Raw genomic sequence first — 23742 nt, forward strand, 5'->3', positions numbered from 1 at the left:
AGTACTTATTTTAAAAAAAGTGAGGTGTTTGGCCAAGCTTTTGGCAGAAAATAAGTGTTTTTGGAGAGTAGCAGAAGCAGTTTTTCAGAAGTTAAAAAAAATAGTTTTTGCCCAAAAGCACTTTTTTGAAAAGTACTTTTGAGAAAAATACACATAGAAACACTTTTTAAAAGTTTGGCCAAACACTAATTGCTGCTCAAAATACTTTTTAAATTAATTGGCCAAACACAAACTGCTTTTAGGCAAAAGTACTTTTTTGAAAAGTACTTTTTAAAATAAGTTGTTTTTAGAAGCTTGGCCAAACAGGCTATAGATAGCCTGTTTGGCCAAGCTTATTTACACCCCAAAAGTACTTATTTTTTCAATAAGTGCTTATTTTAAAAAAAGTGAGGTGTTTGGCCAAGCTTTTGAGAGAAAATAAGTGCTTTTGGGGAGTAGCAGAAGCAGTTTTTCAGAAGCTAAAAAAAATAGTTTTTGCCCAAAAGCACTTTTTTGAAAAGTACTTTTGAGAAAAATACACATAGAAACACTTTTTAAAAGTTTGGCCAAACACTAATTGCTGCTCAAAATACTTTTTAAATTAATTGGTCAAACACAAACTGCTTTTAGCCAAAAGTACTTTTGTGAAAAGTACTTTTGAAAAAAGTACTTTTTAAAATAAGTTATTTTTAGAAGCTTGACCAAACAGGCTATTAGTCTCGTTCCTCATTTCCCCTCCCCTTCCCTCTAAGTATAATTAAAAAAATGTTTTTTTAATTTGATTATCGAGTGGTAGCTTATTAGTAACCATTATATTGCAATAATGTTATTTTTCACGGACTCTTCCATACATGTTGCCCCTGCTCCTCCGCCAGAAAGAAAAATGACACATTTCAAACATATGTTTTTTTGGTACATATTACAAAAGCCGGTGTGTATGTTAATGACGAACCATCCTAATTAAGCTGACTAAAATGTGGCCACGAAGTCCCGAAAAGATAGACTTAGTCATTGGTTTGTCATAATTAATTGTTTTCTTGGTCTGAAATGATGAATGGGCTGTTTGTAGGAGAGAGAACATGTATATCTCAAACCCACATGTATGCAGGGGAAACATTATTTCTATTTGTCTGATAGAAATGGATGAGGAAAATGAACCTTAGGTAACGTTGTACATTGAACCTATGAATATGATAAACAAGTGCTTCATTCCCTTCTGAATTATGGTTGTAATAAGTTAATGATTGCAAGTCACACCTCCTCTCTATATCTGTTATAAGGTTCCAATTTTATTTTGGAGGCAAAATCAGAATCTGAATTTTATGAGTTTAGATTTGAAATTTTAACACAACTAACTTGATTTATTGAGTTCAAAATTAATACTCCCTTTGTCCCAATTTGTTTGATATTTTTTGCTTTTCGAGAGTCAAACTTCTTAATTTTGACCGTGTGTTTGAACATAGAATCTTTAAATTTTTCGAAATAAAATTTACATATTTGAAAACTATGTAAAAAGTATCATAAGTCACTATAATTAATAATTTAAAATATTACAAGACATATGAAAAACTTACCATCAAAGAACAACTCGTTTGACTCTCGAAAATCAAAAAGTGTCAAACAATCGGGAAGGAGGGAGTAATATTTACTTAATATGAGTACATTTTTAACACATACAGAGAGAACTCACACCTATAATTTTATATCCACCATGATTTTAGCATACATAATACTTCTCATATATAATCTTTCAATATTCACGGACTTATTATCTGTATTATTTAAAAGCATGAATAAATGTTGGTTGACCAAAATATCTTTTATAGCTATTAAACAACTTTTATACCCTCCAAAATCCTCCAAAACAATTCTTTTAAATAGATAATTCTATTCCATGTTGGATATAATTGTCGTATTAAGAACTTATTAGAACTTTGAATTCAACCATAACAACACTATAACGTGATGTAAAGGTTCATATCAGCAAAGGAAACCTTTTTAGGACTCTCAATTCAAGTAGGAATGACTTCTTATATTAACTAAACTAATTTGTATAGATCATAGTCTAGTTTGGCACGTATAGGATTACTTCGTAATAATAATTGTACTGAATCCAAAGGAGAGATCAAATTAGTTAGTTACAGAATTAGAAGTAAAATTTAGGTTAAAAAAAGAATTAGCCTAATTCTTTGTTTAGTGAATTCTATATCTTTGTATTCAATTTAGTGAATTTTATAAATACCCTTACTAATATTCTTATATTATAGAGTGAGCTTTATAAATACATTTCTTTAGTTAGCATAATATTTGTTGTTAGAGCCTCAAATAAATTCAATGACAACACAAAATCTATGAGCTTGATATATGTTTCATGACTTCGAATTGCTATAAAGAAATCAAAATAATAAGGAGAAAAAGATAATTTCATAAATCACAAGGGAGATTAATGTTAAGACGAGAAACACGGGTGAAGGTCTTTGTAATTGATCCATTACACAACTATCTATTTTAGAGTGTCATGTCATATTTTCGGTTCAAACTATAAGAATTCATATTAGATTTACATTTTAGTTAACTTGGCCAAAATTGGATAACTTTTATGTAAAAAAAATAAAAAAATTTGAAAAAAGGTTTTTGTGTGATAAAATTTAGTTAAAGATTTTTATGTAATAAAAAAGTACTTTTTTGTAATAAACTTTATGTTTGATGACTTTTATGTAACAAAAAATATAAAAGTGACTTTTGTGTAATAAACTCAAAGTTGAATGACTATTGGCTAGGATATTACTGCGGGAATCCATACGGATACGCTTAAATAAAATAGGAGGATGAGAAAAAACAAGATTATCTATCGTAAAATGATTGATTATCTTTTGTAAGTCGGTAGATATAAAATTTTATGTTGAACGAAAATAAAATAGTTGAAATTGTTTCTTCGTATGATTATTTCAGTATAAAAACAACCGTGAAGTAAGAAAAAATTACGGCGATGAGAGGACTTGTGTTTTTATGTTAAATGTTGTATCTTACTTTTGTAAACAAGTTAAATTTTATAAAATCAAGAACTAAATATTCTTAAAATTGAAAAATATGCTTATAATTTGATATTGTTTAGTAACGATATTCAACACTTTTATATTTGTAAATGACGATAAATAAATATATGATCACTCAATCGCTAATAGTGGATTATCTTAGTCGTAATATGTTTCTCGTATAGGGAAAAAAAGGAAAAAAATATATACCAAGAACTTTTTTTCAAAGGAATATTAAGTGGATACGATCTTATACCATAGTAACATTTTTGAACCTCTTAAAATAAATGTATGCAATTAGAAAAACTATCTAATATTACTACTCCCTTCATCCCATAATAAGTGTCACCTTAGCCAAAAAAAATTATTCCATAATAAGTGTCACCTTAGCCAAAAAAAATTGTCCCATAATAAGTGTCACCTTAGGATAGCAATGCATATATTGACTAGTTTTTTTCATCTTTGCCCTTAGACAAAAAATGACAAGTTTCTTTATTCAAGGCCAAAAGTTGGATTCACAATGTCAAATTTTGGGTTTCGTGAAAATGAAAGCTTTGGCCTATGGAAGATAGGATTAGTAAGAGGCAAAAGCAGTAGTACTCTAAATGATAATAGTTGGATTTCCAATGTCAAAAGATGGCCTACTTGTACATGCTCTAATCATCAAGAGGAAAAAATATTTTTTTTTTACATAAAGGTAATTTGGTAAACTTTGCACTTCATCATAGGTTTCTTAATATGTGTATTTTTTATTAAGATGACACTTATTATAGGACAAAAGGAATAATAAATAAATGTAGGAAGTAGTTGTCCGTTGTAGCCTGTAGGGGGAGGAATAGGGATTATTGGACCCTTTTACCTTCCGTCAGGCACCAAAAAGTTCAGAATTTCTTGGAAAAGGCAAACATGCCAAAATTAAGCTACAGAAAAGTTGGCATCACCCAATCAAAACTCCAACAACGAAAGCTATTGAAAGCTAAATGTCCAAGAATTCAATAGCTAGTTTAGTGACATGACATACGGGGAATTTAAGACTATATACTTCAGCCAAAACAGATAAACAAACAAGGACTTATCATCCAAACACTTGTGCTGACTTTGGTCTGGTTTGGGTTGGAATTAAGTTGAAATACATTTGCCCTTTATCTCAAATCATTAAACTTTTTTAACTTGTCTAAATGACCGTAAATCACTCCATGAGCAATTCAGAATTTATTCTGAGTATATTGGTTGTTGACCTCTAAACCCTCCTTAATTTCCGCTAATACCATGACAAAACCATGTGACTTTTGTTTCACCCTACAAAGTCTCTCATTGCCTAACAAATCAATTGTGAACGCCACCTATCTATTTTTTTAATCCACATTTGATTTTCTAAGAGTAATATAGTTGCAGTTTATGTACTCATAATGTAGAGTTTTTTTTTGCACTATCGAGATTCCAGGTCACCTTAAAAGTAATTAAATGTAGTTATATGGTAAAAGTTAAGGTGCACAGGAGGAAATTCTTTTATTATTAACTAAAAGGAGGGGTTAGGTAGGGAAGTGGCATGAGTTGACTATTTTGTTTCGTCCAACCTTGGCAGAACTTGATAAAAATGAAGAATTTGAATTTATCCAATCTTAGCGTAAAACAATTTTACGTGTAATTTGATCGACTCTAATATGTTGCTTCATTTTTAGGTTATCAACTCATGAATAATGTACCCAAATACGTGTGTTATAGCTTTTGAATAATTTGTATTGTGCAAAATGCATATCCTGAGGGGATGATTAAATATAAACTGATCAAGAGTAAATGTTTATTATTTCCAAAAGTGTTGCTTCCTAGGTTCATGGGTGATGGGTATGGGCTCCCAGTTTCGCAGCTCAGTTGACGAATGCAGAATATGTCGATATTCATTGTGAAATAAAATGAAGCTTTTTTATGGATGGGGAGATTGTTCTTTGTCTATATTCATCATCCTTTCTCTTTAATAAGGAACTGTGAAGAATATGGAGTAAATATATTTTCCAACTTTTTCAAAGGTCGAATGTTTTAACTATAGCAGAATATTTGTACAAGTAAAATATATTGTTACATGCCATTCACTTTCATTTTATTCCAAAAATAAAAAAATAAAAAACCTACAGTTTAATGATCACGCGATTAACTGTAGACACAAAATAAAAAGAAAGTTGTATCAAATTTTACCTAAGCGAAAAATGAGATGGAAGTCCTTTCAGCAGGGATACGATACCTTTTTAGTAAGACAAATGAAAGGTCATTAGACTTCAATATTACATAATTAAACCAAAAAAAAAAAGAGATGTGCGAACTGATTTTCTTTTTAATGTTCAACTAAATTGTTTCACGTGAAATAAGAAAAAAGAATAGCATACTTTCTTTTTCCAACGTCGATTTATAATTTGCCAAGAGTATCCTACTATTATTTATATAGTATTTCTTTTATTAGTTGGTGTGAATTGTGGTACAATTATTTCCTAAAGCAGTGTCTTACTAACGGCACTGGACCTTTTTTTTTCCAAAGATTATGAATTCCTTTTTATATTTACTAAAAGATTGTGAATTCCTTTTTCTTTTTAGTAAGATTAGGAGCTCCTTTTTCTTTTTTACTAAAACTAGGAATTCCTTAATTCAAGTTTCATTCAATGTCTGTAAATTGGAGAATTAGCTTTTAATTTAGTAGTTGTATAGGTAAAATTGCACCTAACACGTGGACCAACATATGGGTGACACGTGTTAATTAAGACAATGGCATAGAAAGAACTAATGGTAATGCAGAACACAACATTTACGAAGATACAGCTGATACCGATGACATGGTCAACGAAGAGAACATCAACGAGAACAAAATACGAGATCCTCTTGATTACGCATTAAATAGAGTTAATGCAGTAACGACGAAACGGTTTCTGACAACCAGAATTAATGAATTAAATGACAATCATTAATTCAGCAAGTAATGATGGTCATTACATACACACAACGGGAAAGGCGTCAGATAGGACCAAATACCTATAAATAGTACTTTCACTTGTGTACCAAGGGCATCAAATACTTACTAGAAAAAAAATTATTATCAATTACTTTCTGCTTATTATTATTGTTTTGATTCTCTTATCATCAAGCTCTTGCTTATTCTTGGCAGAGGAGAAATCCATTATTACTATTCATCACAACTGGCATAAGTTTACTTTTTCCCTTTATTTATTTATTCTTTATCGAACTTTAATAACTAGCTTGTGTTAATTCAATCATTTTTATCAAATTACTACCAACTGTGGTTAACCTTATTTAACTTTTTAATTAATTGGGCAAAACTAATGGAACAACAGGAGACACATCAATGGCGGATCCAATCAAGCTTCCATCCCGATAGGTGATTTACGAGAATTATTGAAAGGAGAGATGGCTAAGGTGATGAAATAAATGATGGTTGAAATACGACAAAATCCCCCAAGACACCTCCACTGAACGGAATTGCTGGTTCAAGTCGGTCAATGCCCCTTCAGCAAAGAAACTTAAACGGCGAGCCAACCAATGCCGATGATCTCGGCGTAGCAGCAGAAGCAACGGGTCATGGCGATGCTGACATCAATCTAATCATACCCGAGCCAAATTGCAGTTGTTCGAGGAGCATATGAAAAAATTCAAAGAACACGAAGTGAGAATCAGCAGAATACCTAGGACACCACCCGCTATCAAAAAAGAAGATGATAGTGACCACATATATCATCCATGGAAGATTCTGCAGATTTGGAAAGCGTTCCAGAAAGTTTCAAGTTACCAAAAATCAAAAAATATGACCGAACTACCGACCCTCAGGATCACATCACGACCTATACATCTGCTATTCGAGACTGTGATCTTAGGCCAAAGATGACTCGGTCTGTTATGATCAAATGATTTGGTCAAGTGTTGACGGGAGGAGTGTTAGATTGGTATGCAAGTTTACCCCCAAATTTGCTTGAATCCTTTGCGGATTTGGTAGATAAATTCAAGAAGGCACACACTGGAGCAAGGAAAGCAGAGAAAAGAATGGAGGATATATTCAACATCAAACAAAGGAGGGATGAAACTCTACGAAAATTTGTTCATCACTTCCAAAAACACCGCAACACCTTGCCGCAAATTGAAGACAAATGGGCTGGGATTGCATTCCGACATGCATTACATCTCGATGGAAAACCGGTAATAAAGGATCTCGCCAAACACTTAGTTGAATATCCGGCGAAAATATGGGATGATATATATTATCAATACTGTTCAAAAATTCGGATAGAACAGGATATCATCAGTCCGATCATGAGGAAATCATTATCAACAACTAAGGATACATCAAATGGAAGCTATTCCAGAAAAAGCGACGGAGGTCAAATGTATAGAAGCGAATGTTATGATCCATATTATTCACGAGGAACTCATGAAGGTACACGAAGAAATAATCAATATTGGTGCAAATCATCACCAGCAGCAGGGACTTGCCGAAGATATTACAACACCGGAGCTCCAAAACTCACAGATCATAATTTTTGTGTTTCGACATCAGAGGTAGTTGCAGCGTTGGACAAATTGGGTAATAGGGTCAAATGGCCTGGAAAAATGAAATCAGATCCAAGTAAAAGAAATCCAGAACATTTCTGTGAATTTCACAAAGGACATGGTCACAAAATCGAGGATTGTCATGCATTGCGATTGGCAGTCGCCGAACTCTTAGAACAAAGGCATTTGACGAAGTTGCTTTCGGAGAAAGTTAAACAAGCATATTATCAGAACAGGGATCAAGAAGCACCGCCACAACTTCCCGAGCCAAAGCGAGTAGTTAATTTTATTACAGGTGGTATAGATGTCAACATCACAGGAGGGTTGGACGTCAACAAAGTCACTTACACTTCAGGCGTGAAGTTCAAAAGAGTAACAACCAGAAGTGAAAAAAGGGATAGGCTGACTCTCGTCGAGGATTGTATCACCTTCGATGAAGCCGACGTCGATAATATGCAATTTCCACATAATGATGGGTTAGTAATTACTTTGCGCATCTTAGATACTAATATTAAGCGTTTTTTTGTTGATCAGGGAAGTACTGCCAACATCATAAACATCAGGGTCATAGAGGAGATGAAATTGACGAGCAAAATAATCCATAAATCCATCATGCTTACTGGGTTCAATAATTCAATAGAAACAACTCCGGGTGAAGTCATTTTACCAGTAGTAGCAGGTGGAATAGAGCTACAAACTATTTTTTCAATCATGTCCTCTGCAATGGCTTACAACATGATAGTTGGACGTCCCTGGATTCACGCCATGAAAGCAGTGCCATCAACATATCACTAAGTGATCAAATTTCCAACGCTATGGCACGTAGGCGAAATCCAGAGACTGTTACGTCGTGGCATTAAAGAAGGGGTCCCAAAGGTAGAACATTTCAACCGGACAACGAAGGTAAAAAGGATAAACAAGTCTAACAAATACTGCAACAAACAGAATCAAGTATCAATGATGCCGAAAAAGAAAATATACAAGAACCTTTAACGGAGGATCAATCAACGGCGGTAGTTGAGGATCTCAACCCAATGCCGTTTGATGATGCATTTCCGAAAAATCGTACATTCCTTGGATGCAAACTACATCAATAAAGTAAGTATATTTCATTTTTATGTGACAATATAGATATTTTTGCCTTTTCCCATGCTGACATGACAAGGATAGCGCCGGAAGTAGCAATGCATAAGCTGCACATTGATCCTTATCACAGACCAGTAAAACAACTTCGAAGAAGATTCCCTAAGGATAGAAGTAAATTCATAGAGGAAGAAGTACAAAGATTGTTAGATGTTGGATCCATAAGGCCAATAGAGCATACGGAGTGGGTGTCGAATGTAGTAGTGGTGCCAAAGAAGAACGGAAAGCTGCGAATGTGTGTGGATTTCACAGATCTAAACAAAGCATGCCCAAAGGATCCGTTTCCACTCCCTCATATAGATCAAATGATAGACGCAACAGCTGGCCACGAATTATTGAGTTTTCTTGATGCATATTCAGGATACAATCAAATTAAGATGAATCCTGCGGATCAAACAAAAATAACATTTATAAAACCGAGGGGTTTGCATTGTTATAATGTGATGTCGTTTGGAATCAAGAACGCCGGTGCAACTTATCAACGGTTGGTGACGACAATGTTCAAAAATCAATTGGGAAAAACAATGGAGGTGTACATTGACGATATGGTTATGAAGTCGAAAAGGGATGAAGATCACTTGATTCATTTAAAAGAAGCCTTTGCAATATTAAGACAATTCAACATGAAGTTGAACCCCGAGAAATGAGCATTTAGCGTAGCCTCAGGAAAGTTTCAGGGATTCATGGTTTCGAAGCGAGGAATAAAGGTAAATCCAGACCAAATAAAGGCGATAAAAAATATTCCTGATGATCTCAACAGTAAAAAAGAGGCTCAAAGTTTGATTGGTCGAGTAGCAACGCTATCTCGATTTATTTCAAGATCATCGGAGAGGTGCCACAAATTCTTCACGATACTAAAAGAGCAGCAAGGTTTTGAGTGGACGCCGGAATGTAAACAAGCATTGCAGGAGCTCAAAAGGTATCTTTCAAGTCCGCCATTGCTGTCAAAACCTAACCCCGAGGAAAAGTTATTTCTATATCTGGCCGTACCAGAGGTATCGGTAAGCACAGTTCTGGTACGGGAAGAAGAAGGTAAACAATCTCCAATTTATTATGTTAGTAAAACACTTTTAGATGCCGAAATGAGATATCCGCGCTTAGAAAAATTGGCGTTAGCTTTAATGCATGCTGCTAGAAAATTAAGACATTATTTTCAAAGTCATCCAATTGCCGTGGTAACAGCATTTCCCCTATGGAGTATTCTCCACATACAGGAATTATCAGGCAGATTGGCTAAATGGGCGATTGAACTTAGTATTTGATATTACTTATCAACCTAGAAATGCTATAAAATCACAAGTTCTTGCCGATTTTGTAGCAGACTTTAGTTCAAAATTAACTTTGGAGGCAGAAAAAAAAACCATCGCAACTCCAAGGTCATCCTCCGGGATATGGACCCTATACACGGATGGGGCATCTAATAAAAGTGGGTCGGGATTAAGCTTAGTACTTAAAGTACCCAGCGGAGAAATTGTCCGCTAAGCCATTAAATTCCCAAAAATTACTAGCAATGAAGCTGAGTATGAGACTGTTATTGCAGTTTTCAAACTTGCTTTGGAATATGGAGTAGAAAGCTTCAAGGTACACTGTGATTCACAATTGGTAGTCAATCAGGTGAATGGAACTTTCAGCATAAAAGAACAACGAATGCAGAAGTATCAAACGCAGATATAAGACCTTTTTGAAAGATTCAAAGACTGGGGACTAGAGCAGGTTCCACGGGAAAGCAACGCGGAGGCCGACGGCTTAGCAAAATTAGCATCAGCTGTTGATCCCGCAGAGCTAGGAAGCAGAAGTGTGATCCATTTATTGCATCCAATTGGTTGCGAAATAGAAGTACGTGCAACGGGATCAACACATGATTGGAGAAATGAGATACTTAATTATTTGCAACAAGGGACTGTACCCGCAGATAAAAAAGAAGCGGGAAAATTACAAGTAAAAGCAACTAGATATTTCTTGGTTTACAGAGAGCTATATCGAAGAATTTTTGGAGGGCCGCTCGCTAAGTGTTTAGGCCCAACGGACACAGAACCTGCTATGCAACAAGTGCATACTGGATATTATGGAAATCATTCTGGTGGAAGATCATTAGCCCGACGTTTGCTGCGTGTAGGTTATTATTGGAACACAATGGGCAAAGATTCACAAAACTTTGTACGACAATGCAAAGAACGTCAAGCATATGCATCTACAACTGACTATTTTTCTAAGTGGGTTGAAACAGGAGCATACGCGAAAATTGGACAAGAGAAAGTTATTAATTTTCTCTGAAAAGACACCATATGTCGATTCGGTATTCTAAAGGAAATAAGCTGTGATAACGGGAAGAAATTTATTGGAGCGAAGATAATAAATTTTCTCCAAAATCTTGAGATCAAACGAATAACATCTTCACCATATCATCCATCCAGCAATGGACAGGCAGAATCAACAAACAAAACGATACTCAAAGTATTGAAAAAAAGAATTGGTAACACAAAAGGAAGTTGGCCTGATGTCCTCCCCGAGGTTCTTTGGTCTTACCGAGTTATGCACAAAACTAGTACCGGAGAAACACCTTTTTCATTAGTGTATGGAGTAGAGGCATAGGTACCAATTAAAGTGATGGAGTCAAGCATAAGATATGCACATGCTACAGATACATAGAACATGGAAACAATGAAAGATGGACTTGATCTATTAGAAGAACATTGAGGATTGGCTCTGAACAAGTTAATGGCGCAGAAACAGCAGGTGAAAAGATACTACAACAATAAGACCAAATTGCGTCAAATTAAACTTGGAGATTTGGTCATGCAAATGGTAACTCCAGCCACCAGGATACCGAACGAGGGAAAGCTAGGAGCAAATTGGGAAAGACCCTATAGGGTTATAGCTGATGTAGGAAAATGAGCATTTCAATTATAAACTTTATACGGGAAGGTTGCAATTTACAGGATTAGATGTGGAATGAACCAAATCGACGCGGATTGGAATGACTCAGGAAAATATGCAGCACCAGTCAGCCTCGACGGGCCGTCGATCTACGCCGTCAACAGTGACGCAGTCTCTGAATCTATAGATGGATATCGATGGAGAAAGTTGAGGGACCGTCGACACGTCGACGGGTCGTCGACCCTCCCATCAACCCGTATCGTTGGAACCTTCTAGTTCCATCTATAAATAATTAGTCCCACGACTTTATTCCTCATTTTCCTCATTCCTTAACTAGAGAAAACCCTTAAATATTTCCTCTCAACACTTTCCATTATATGGGAAGAGTTTTAGCAAGATCTGAGCCCGTAAAAACCGAGCTAGTGAAGAAAAAGCTGATTCTTAGGGTTTCTTTGAAGTTGATGAACTTGGGAATTGGAGTTGGAGTTTGATTCTTGGTATTCTAGTCCCTTCAAGGTATGCATATGATTTCTACCTTTGAGTTTGAGTTATTATCAAGAATTTTAGCGGTTTTAAGTAAAGGGAATGTAGTTATGAAAGTTGTAAGTTGAATAAGGGTAGAGTGGGACTTGAGGGCTATTTGAGGGATGATTTGGAGTAGAATTGATTGTATTTTGAAGTTATGAAAGTTGTTAGTATTTTTATTGATAGTTAAGTTAGCTTGGAGATGGAGGGATTATTGAGTTATGAAGAAGATGTTGCCCAAATTTCGGTAAGTCCCTTTTTCACTTGAATTACATAGTAAGTGTTATGAAGGGACTAATTTCTACCTTTGAGTTTGAGTTATTATCAAGAATTTTAGCAGTTTTAAGTAAAGGGAATGTAGTTATGAAAGTTGTAAGTTGAATAAGGGTAGAGTGGGACTTGAGGGCTATTTGAGGGATGATTTGGAGTAGAATTGATTGTATTTTGAAGTTATGAAAGTTGTTAGTATTTTTGTTGATAATTAAGTTAGCTTGGAGATGGAGGGATTATTGAGTTATGAAGAAGATGTTGCCCAAATTTCGGTAAGTCCCTTTTTCACTTGAATTACATAGTAACTGTTATGAAGGGACTAATTGTGGTCTATGTTATTTTGATTGTAGACTTATGAGTTCAAGAAGTAGAAGTTGGACGATTAGATACACTCTAAGGTATGTTAAGGTTGTCCCTTTTGTTCTTTTGGCATGATCTTTACTATCCGAACGAACAAGAGAGCAAGCGAAATCTAAAGATTCTACTCTTAGATGGTACAGGATTCATCGTATCCTTGATTCCTTATGTTCATGTCCATGACTTCTAGAGATCTTTTGTTATCTAGAGTAATCCGGAGTATATCTTTCATGAGTCTTTCATGCATTATATATATATATATATATATATATATATATATATATATATATATATATATATATATATTTATACACATCTATGTACAGTTATTTTCTTGCACCGTGCCTATATGGACGGGCAGCACCGATACGGTGAGCGACATATGGATGATGATGTATGATTACACCGTGCCTATATGGCCGGGCAGTACCACTAGTGGGCGGCGTGAGATGATTACCGTCCAGGATGCAGGATGCCTGGACGCGGGATTATATGAGATATGGATCGGGCCGCACGTTCCTCGACACTATTATATGATATATGGATCGGGTTGTACGTACCACAGCATTATCAGTTATATTATGATCTATGCATATCATACACCGCAGAGGTGTCTTCAGTCATACAGATGCATTCAGACAATCAGTTTGCTTATGAGTTTCAGATTTCTTTCCTGATTCTTAAATATATGTCACTCTTATGCCTTGCATACTCAGTACATTGTCCATACAGACTCCCCTATTGCTCGGGGGGCTGCGTTCATGCCCGCAGGTACAGATAGACAAACAGGCGGTCCAGCTCAGTAGGGCTCCCATCCAGCGGTGGTTAGTGTGCTCCACTTGATCCGGAGTTGCGCTTTATTTTGGTATGCCATTCTTTTGAGATGAATATGCATATGGGTATGACGGGGCCTTGTCCCATCCTTTCTACAACTTTTTTTCCATTAGAGGTCTATAGACAGTTATGTGTAGATGACTTGTGAGGTAGCCTTGTCGGCTCCCATTCTTTTGTGTACAGTCCATGTGGCAGCCTAGTTGGCTTGCATTGTTATCTTCCGTATATATATATATATATATATATATATATATATATATATATATATATATATATATATATATGATGCACAGTTCCCGATATCATTCTTCCTTGAGTCAGTTAATCCAGATTGGGTTGCTTGTGGGCCCTTATTGTGTAGTGTTGTCCAGATATGGTATAGGGGTGTTTGGTCACTAAAGATCCGGCACTCGTCCCGGCTCATCGGGTTGGGTCGTGACAACTACAACATAAGCAATTTAAAGCCCTTTCATTCCTAAAATCTAGTTGCATTTGACAAGCTGTACTCTTTTCCCTTACCCGTGTTTTATCCGTTTGGGTTTTACTGGGGAGGTTTTTAACCAGGCAGTAAGTAGAATGTACGGGAATAGGTTACGGGCATCATGGCTTAGTTCTTTATACTTCAAAACAAAATAATCGGGGACTATCACTAGGGACCGACAATAGAGGCTATCACTCCAAAAATGTACGGAAAATCCCTCCGGGCTCGATTTGTAAACTTATAATCATGTTAGCCATGAAATTGGTTATTACATGATCTTTGTGTTTTATAAGTTTGTATGGTATGTTCATGATTCCGATCATACACACATATCACTATTTCTAATTGTACAAATGGTGTATCCATGATTCCGATCATACATACACAATAGTAATACCAATCATTTAAGTTAAATTCATAATGTCGGAAGATTCCGATTCCATTAAAAACACCTCAGAGTTAACAATGGCGAAATTTGACATGTAAGTCTGTTTATAACATCTTATATTCCAGTCTTACTATTTCGAACTAAGATTTCTTATTTGTGTGGAAATCCACTAACTGATGTTTCTTATTGACAAAGAAACACATCAGTTAAGATTTCTTGTTTGTGTGGAAAGTCAAATTCAATGACTTGATTTCTTCAAGTCATTTGAGCTACTTAGTAAACTATAGCAAACTTCCCGAAAAGACAACATCAAAATTACAAGTCTACTTACAAGGATTCTGATATTAAAATTCTTAATCGGATTGATCACTCGTGAAAGGTTTTGATTGAAGAAACTTCCAAGAGATTGTTTATAGTGAAGGAAAAACATGAATGAAAGAAATTTTATTCATAAAAGCAAAAGCCTTACAAGAGAAAGACACAAAATACAAACATTTAAACATGAAAAGGAGAAACTGGCGAAGAAGAAGGAAGGCAGGCATCTTTGGCAATTTGCGCAGGATTACCCTCGGGAACATCCCCGACGTTGGAGTCAATACTTGGATCCTCCCCGACTACGGTATCCTCAGGGGCAGGAGTAGTTGCATCTCCGAATAACATATCCACTTCATCTGAGGTGCTGACATCATCTTCCTCTACAGTCATTTCCTCCTCAGCCATGGATTCATCTTCTGCATCATATCCGAGGATTTCATTGGCCTCTTTCATGTTCTGCTCAGGAACGGCGAGAGCTTGAGCATGATCCAAAGAAGAAGGGCTGAAATTTTTCAAAAATTCATGTCAAGCTTTAATAATAGCCCAACTGAAATTTTTTTGTTTTTCATCTTCAAAACCCTTCTCCATATCTTCAATTCTTTGTTTGTACTTGTCTTTTCGACCCCGGAGTTGCTTTGCGAATTCACGCAATTTCTTAACACGATCCAGAATCTCCGAGAATTTTTTGTAGCTTTCCGCCAACATAACATTTTTCTTGTCAAGATCCCGATCTTTATCCATCAACTCTTTTTGGAGAGCTTGAATACCATGTTTACTTTGGTTTAGACCAATCAAAGCCTGTGCAAACTCTCCGGAGTCTTTGACATTCTTCAATTTCAAAGTGTTGAAGTCAGATTCGAGTTTGCTGAGTTTGGCATTTTGATCCCACAATTTATTTTGGAAATCGACTTTCAGTTGATTCGATTCCACTAATTTTTGCTTCAGATCGCCAATAGCCAACTCCTCCTGCTTCGCTATGCAAAAAGCTTTAGTTTTTTTTTCGAGATCAGCAATTTTCTTTCGAAAATTTCTTTCATCAGCCCGATGTGCTACAATTTCGGCTTTGGCCCTGTCCAACTCCTCGACAGAAGAATTGCGTTCCGAATTCAAGATCTTCACTTCCTGTGTGAATACGACATTCTCGTCGTGAAGCTTTTGAATGAGTTTAGCCTCACCTTCAGCACGTTCAAGACTCCCACATAAATATGTTTGGGCCTATATCAACATTAATGAGGATCAGAATATATAATAAAAGAAAGTAAGAAGAAAAAAAAATGGGAAGTGAAAACCTATACATGAATTATAAGCCCGAGGGAAACCATGTCCATTTGATGAGTAGGCATATCTTTCAAAATCATATTCTCCTTGGGACCGATATAGTTTTGAGCAAAATGACTCATCACGTGAAGATTGGCCAAAAGATTGTCTTCATCTAATAGTTCAAATGAACGATTGCGATTGAAGGTGAGAGGAACAAAGGACCTCATCCATATAGTGGCAGGATCATCCGCCTAAAGAAGTTGTGCTCGAGGATCAACCCCGTGCAAACTGTTCCCTTCTTTCCAAACGTTTTTCCCTTTATCGGCTATGGTAAAGCGGGAAACTGGTTGAGCGGTATTGTAAGGAATTGTAGGGGTACTTATTCCTCGCCATTGAACAGGAGAAGTAAAAGTACCAGTAGGGGTATGAGCAGCACTGGCATCAATGTTTTCAGTATCGACCAAGTCCTTGACATTGGCTACAGCAGCTTCACGAGAAGGAACTTCAACTTCAGCTTCATCAACACTACCAGAAAGACAAGTCTCAGCCTTATCGGCAACTCCAAAAATAATATTATCGTTGATATCAGCCTCGGGAACCGCAGTATCACCTTCATTATGGCTCTCAATAACAGTTATTAATTCCTCCATCTTCTTCACCGGAGATTCATCTGAACTGGAAATAATGTCAGAAGAAGATGGAAATTCAACCCGCCTTTTACGATGTAAAACTAAAGAAGAAGATTCTTCAGAATCAGTACTCTTGTCAATTAGCCTGAACTCACTTGGCATACCTCCCGTCTTTTCGGGAACAACAGCTGATGATTCCAAAAGAAGTTGTTTTCTCAATCTTTTCTTCTTCAAGACAGGCTTTCCAACAGCCTTGGAATCTTAACTTCGGCATTAGATCTCTTACCAGTAAGAGATCTTATCTTTTCTAATGCCAACCCTTCGTCGCTCGGAAGACTCGGTCGTTTCTTTACTACGTGTTTCACCTTTTTCGAAGGACCTGAGAAAAATAAAATGAATATAAGAAAACTCTTTCGTCATTACAAAGCAAGGTATTTCTTCAATATCTTTACCTCTACCTTTCGCAGAAGCTCTGTTCATGTCTTTGAGTGTACGAATACCTTTCAAAACGGCATACGCCCCCATGTACGAACACTCGACGAAGCTTGAATCACGGCTTCAGTAAACTCCCTTATGTTTGAAGGTTTAACTAATCTAAAGTTAAAAGCTGTTGAACAAAGGAGAAGTTTAAAAAGAGAAGATTAAAGGAATGAAGAAAATTAAGAAAAATAATATTACCTCTCGCATTCTACTTCTCCGGAAATGTGGTAGCATCCCCGCTCACCAGTTGAGCAGTAGAAATAAATACGAATTCATCAAACCAATGCCGATCATGACCATCCTCGGGGTCTTCAAACAATTTACTGGATCCCCGAGCTCTAAACATATTCATAGAGCCTCGGATAAAACGAATCGAATTCAGATATAGAATATGATCGAGAGTAATATTTACCCCCGTCAAGATGAGCAACATGCTCAAGTAATTGAAACAATCGCCAAAACCCGGGGGTAATTTGTGCCACACAAATTTTCAAACGGCGGCAAAATTCATCTATCAATGGTGAAAGAGGTAAAGTAAACACGATAGTGAAAGGATAGAGGTACACTGTAGAATATCCAGGAAGATGAGTAGTTGAGAACATATCCTCTCCAGGAACTACGATGTCGAGATTACGATTTGTCCAGTGACACCTTTCCCGAACAGAATCAAGAGACTCCTCAGTGACACGAGAAGTAATTGAAGAAATTAAGACCATCTTTTCCCCGTCTAGCTCCGAAACATCACGGTTATTGCCTTTCGGAAGAATAATCTTTAAATCTGAAGTATGGGAAGGATTCTTCGGAATCACACTATTAACAGAAGGCAGATTCACATCAACCATGATAGATTCATCATCATCAACATCAGAAGTTGGTGAAGATGAAGGCCTGGAAATAGCAGCGGCAACAATAGCATCGCCCATAAATATTTTAGGAGGCAATCTGCTCTTAGGTTTTTCAATACCCACATTGGCAGGAAGAGCATCAACAATGACGGTCCTCTCTAGTAAAATATTTTAAGAAGACATGCTTGAAAATTGAAGAAGTAGAAGAAGTTAAAGAAGTTGAAGAAGAAGAAGAAGAAGTAACAAAGATATTCAAAAAATTGAAGCGTGAATTGGAAGCAAAAAAAAAAAAGAGGGTAAAATTTGCCTTATAAGGGAATCATTATTGCATCGGGAACTGGCGAGAAAATGAAGGGCACGACAATGGCCACGTGCCCCACGTTTGACTTCGTCATTAATGCGAATCTTTTCAACTTCTGCGGTTATGCCACGTACCCATCACGCTAGTGGGCCACGATCTAACATCAATTACAACGTTTCTTATTCCACAATAAAACGATTTAAATGTCTAATCAAGGAAAGATTGATAAAAATCGGCAAGACAATTCTTCGGGAACATCTTTGTGATGAACCCAAAAAATTGAGGGACTATCTGTATAGGTAAAATTGCGCCTAACACGTGGATCAACATATGACTGACATGTGTCAATTAAGACAATGGCGTAGAAAGAACTAATGGTAATGCCGAACACAGCATTAACGAAGAGGTAGCTGATACCGACGACATGGTCAATGAAGAGAACATCAACGGGAACAACATACGAGATCCTCTTGATTACGCATTAAATAGAGTTAATGCAGTAACGGTGAAACGGTTTCTGACAACCAGAATCAAGGAATTAAATGACAATCATTAATTCAGCAATTAATGATGGCCGTTACATACACACAACGGGAAAGCGCCAGATAGGACCAAGTACTTATAAATAGTACTTTCAATTATATACCAAGGGTATCAAAAGCAATGGAAAGTTCATATTTGTATACTCCATACCTTTGGGAGCTGGAACAAGTAACATGGCTGAAGCAGCAACCATGCTTTTTGGAATGCAATGGTGCTCTAACAATGGCTACAGAGCAGTCTTGGGTGAAACAGACTCCCTTCTAATGACTAAATGTGTAAGAAGAGAGTGGAAAGTACCCTGGAGAATAACTAACTACATAGCTGACATTCATAGTTTAGTTGAAGAACATGAATAAACAATCAACCACTGCTTTAGGGAAGCGAACCAATCTGCAGACAGAGTTGGCAAACCTGAGCCATAGACTTGATGAAATCCAAGTGTTCAACTCTTTTGTTGATCTTCCTAACAACATCAAGGGCCTGATTAATATGGACAGATGGAACCTTCCATCATTTAGGATCAAACAAGCAAAACCTTCTCAAATAATGTATGACTGCCCCTGATTAGCCTTCTTTCTATCATGTTTTAGTTAAGCTTAGTAGTTTAGTCTCATCTCAATGATCATGTACAAAGTTTGGGATGCCAAACTCAACATTGTAACTTTTTGCACATAAATGATCAAAGGAGACAAAGTTTGACCAAAAAAAAAAAAAAAGGGCATCGAATACTTACTGAAAAAAAAAAGATTATTATCAATTACTTTCTGCTTATTATTATTGTTCTGATTCTCTTATCATCAAGCTCTTGCTTATTCTTGGCAAGGGAGAAATCCATTATTACTATTCATCTCAATTGACATAAGTTTACGGTTTTTCCTTTATTTATTTATTTATTTATTTATTTATTTATTATCAACCTTTAATAACTAGTTTGTGTTAATTCAATCATTTTTATCAAATTACTATCAATTGTGGTTAACCTTATTTAACTTTTTAACTATTTGGGCAAAGTACGATTTTTTACTCAACGAGTAGTCATTGTATAATTTTACTTGTCCTAAAGAGGGGCAAGTCAATTCCTATTCGGAGCCGCTCTGGTTTTGACATGCTTATGTGGATTTTCGGCGAAATTCACTAGGTTTTTCGGTCATATTTATTTTCTGAGAAACTATTCATAAGTTCAGAATTTCTATGATTACGAAAATTATTATAACAATTTTGACAAAAACATATAAATTCGATGATTGTTTGAGAAATTAACTCCTCCATAATAAAAGAAAATAGAGGTTCATTTTTATTTTTATTTTTGCCATGTTTTAGTTTCTGCCTTGTATTTCATTTCTTCTTGTCAACACTGTTGAGAGTAGAACGATTAAAAAACGCTAATTGTTGTATTTTTTATTTTTTTTTGGTTAGTTTCAAAGCATAGCAGATATAACTAGGGGTGTTCATGGTATAGTTTGAGTCAATTTCCTCTAAAAGAAATCAAATCAATTAAGTTCTTCTTTTAGTATTGGAACCAACCAAATCAATTATGTTGGTTTTTCATCGCTTTGATTTTTGTCGGTTTTTAGTTTATTAAATTTTTTGTCATTTTTTAAAATTATTTGACGTCGATCTATACTTTCAAACACATAGAAGAGTGATTGTGTTCCGAGTCAATTACTCTTTTAAAAAGGAAATGTTTACGCAAAAAAATAACGAGTTGTGGTTTATTCATTTATCAAGATATCTTTACGATAATTGAAATAAATATTGATGAATAAGCAAAGACTCGAAGACAAATTACTTCTAATATGAAATAGGTTTTTGTGCTTATCAAAATAAAGATAATAAATCAAACTAGAAATGAAACAAATTTAGGTTACTGAAAAGACATACACCTAGTGACCTAGATTACGAATCAAGAGTGCAAAAGATTACTCTTGTATAGTAAACTTTAAAACTTTTATATGAAAATATATCTCTATGTATATGTGTGATTACAATTTTGGTTGTGTGTGAAATTATATGTTTTTTTTTGTGTGTGTGATATTCTTTTTAAATAATATTTTTGTAGCCGATTTGGTTCAATTTTTTGCTTAAATCAAACTAAATTTTATCAATTTTTAAAATTTAAAATCAAAACAAAAGTATTTTTTTCCTTTTTACAATTTTCCATGAACACCCCTGGATGCAACCAACTCACCGTGGGGATCATTTATGAATATATCTGAGATCATCTCTCTACATTATCACATAGGAGTGTAAAAAAGAATATGAAAATGACATACAACGAGCAAGAAGGGTAAAAGTGAGAAAGCCTTTTTCCGCGCGTCCCGTCACGTTAAATTCCTTTTATTTTATCAAATTAATTCCCTTTTCAATTATTTGCTCATGGAGAAGATTAATTTGCTATTTCAAAATTCAAACAATAGCAAAAGCATAAGCAGAAGCTGTTTTTTTGGAAGACAATAGTCACCTACCTACGTACTAACCGTCTACCCTAATTTGCGATCTCCATATCCCCCTATTTAGGGTCATGTTCTCGATAAACTGAAGATGTGTTATGTCCTATCTAATCACACTTATCCAATATTTCTCCGGTCTATCTCTACCTTTCCTTAACCTCCGCCCCCCCCCCTCCCTCCTACCCCCCACATCGTCCTCTCACACCTCCTTACTTGGGCATCTATGTGTCTCATCCTCACATGCACGAAGCAAATCTTAATTATATATTAACTTTATGTTCTAAATTTTAACTTAGTAAAAATAAAAACTTATTTAAAATATTTGGTAAAAAGTTTATAAAGCTGTTTTTCAAGCTAAATAATACTAATTGTAAAATGAACTTTAGTATTGTCTTTTTCTTAATTTGGCACTTCATTTTTTATAGAACATAACAAGCAAGTTGTGGTAGATTATATGAATTTTCATTGATATGTCAGCTTTTTACTCTTGAATTTTTAATCCTATTTTGAAATCGTTCGAGCTGAAAGTCTTATTAGAAACAACCTCTTTATCTTATTCAAAGTAGGTGAAGCTCTGCATACAGCCCACCTTCTTCAGACTCCACTTATGGAGTCACGCTAGGCATGATGTTGTTAGAACTTTTCTCTAAAAAGTTGTTGAAAGCAATTTTCCGTAATTTCTTTCCAGTTTTGCAAAATTAAGAAAAGTTTTTCTGGAGTTTTTTTCACTTGTTACTTGAAATGAAAGAGATGAAATGCCAAGATGATCGAAGGCAATAGATTACAACTCAGCAGCTCAGGTTACCTCTGCTGAAAGGCTTAACATCTATGCTTCAATGATCATAAAATCAACAGTAAGAATCAAAATCCAGCTAATCCAATTCCCTAATTATGATTAACGAAAGAACAAACTTTTTGTTCAGAATAATTACAATTTTGCTTACGGACATTCACCGGGAAAACGGGTTACATAGTGGGGTTGGCAACCTCATGTAAAAGCCTAGACTACCGACACGTGTTAATAGACCAAGAGATTTAAAGTAAAGGAATCATCAATAGCATAGACAATGCCGTACGGGGTCCGCGAAATTTTAGAAGTTCGTCAACACCTCCCACGTGGAAACGCGTCCACGTATTTAAGCGAATACAGAACGGCACCGTCAAGCCGCGAGTGAGATAGTTTAAGTATTCCAGTCTTCCGTTTTTAATTATCATGTATCGACTTGACAAACCCTTAATGAGGCATAAATAGGTATAGTTTCAAAAGTATACAGATTTTTAAAATATTTACGCTATATAGCCCATTATGCAATATTATATCTCGGGAAAAAGCATTAAACATAATGTATCAACCTTGTATAAATTATATGATAGTGTATAAAATGTGTTTATACATAAATATAGGCTAACTGGGTGTTTATACAGAAAGTACGAGTTACGTGGCGTAAATATTTTCAAAAATAGACATAGAGCGTAATTTGTTAATGACAATTTTACTATGGGTGAAAATCATTTACCCTCCAACTTTACTTTAAAAATCAAACTCCCTGCTCACAATGAACAATAGACATTCTTTCCCCTTCATCTTATGTAATGTTATTTTTACCCTTGATATTTTCAAATCTCCATCTATGCAATATCTTTTTATATTATACATAATATTTATTTTTCTTAACCTAGGAATTTATATATTTTTATTTAAGTTGACATTATAAGTAGAATATTTCTTTTATGTATTGGTCATAAAATCTTATGCTATTTTTTATGACTGTTATTTTAGTATTACATGCATTAAGTATGTAATATGTATATAGATGCATGTTTCCGTTCTCTCTCATTCTCTATTGTCTATATAAATAAATGAGTTTTGTTTGTTAATAATGATATATTTTCTGAATTATAATTTAAATTTCTTTTACAACATAAATAAATAATCTTTTAAAAATTTAATTTTTCATAAAATATGCCTCTATTATTAATTAGTTTTGTATTACCGGCATTGAAATATGTTTACAAAGTTATTATTACTTGTAATTTTCACTTGTATAATTAGATATTAGAGTTTTGATAATTATTAATAATTTTTTCTTATTCTGCTAATTTATTTCATTAGAATGTTTTTAACTTATATAGTCAATTATATTTTCACTTTTTTTTCGATATTATTTTTCATAGAATTTTTTTACATAATTTAAAAAAAATCATGAATTTCAAAAAGTAAAATAAAAAGACAAAGGTTGATGTAAGGGTATAATAGGCATTTTAAAAAGTCAAATATGATAAAGGGAGGAGAATGTTTATGGTTCAAAGTTAGAAGGGAGAGTTTGATTTTTAAAACAAAGTTGGGGAGGATAAATGATTTTCACCAATTTTACTATATCACCTCTAATTATTACTAATCCATCTAATGATTGAAATCAATAAAACATACTTAAAAAGTTGTGCAGCCACTAAAAATTCCTTGAACCTTTCAGTCGGATAACTA

The 23742-nt window shown here is 35.0% G+C and overlaps 1 protein-coding gene across 1 annotated transcript; it reads left to right on the forward strand.

The window, feature by feature from the left end:
• The first annotated feature begins 7055 nt into the window (after nt 1-7055).
• LOC132611767 (uncharacterized) lies at nt 7056-8354 on the forward strand. The gene has a single exon (XM_060326144.1). The coding sequence runs from the start codon at nt 7056-7058 to the stop codon at nt 8352-8354; it is 1299 nt and encodes a 432-aa protein (XP_060182127.1).
• Nucleotides 8355-23742: the final 15388 nt, after the last annotated feature.

This window comes from Lycium barbarum, chromosome 9 (genome assembly GCF_019175385.1).
Source record: "Lycium barbarum isolate Lr01 chromosome 9, ASM1917538v2, whole genome shotgun sequence".
Lineage (NCBI taxonomy): Eukaryota > Viridiplantae > Streptophyta > Magnoliopsida > Solanales > Solanaceae > Lycium > Lycium barbarum.

Excerpts from the sequence above, each read along its gene's own strand:
- LOC132611767 (XM_060326144.1), top strand. The coding sequence starts at position 7,056 with ATGGAGGATATATTCAACATCAAACAAAGGAGGGATGAAACTCTACGA.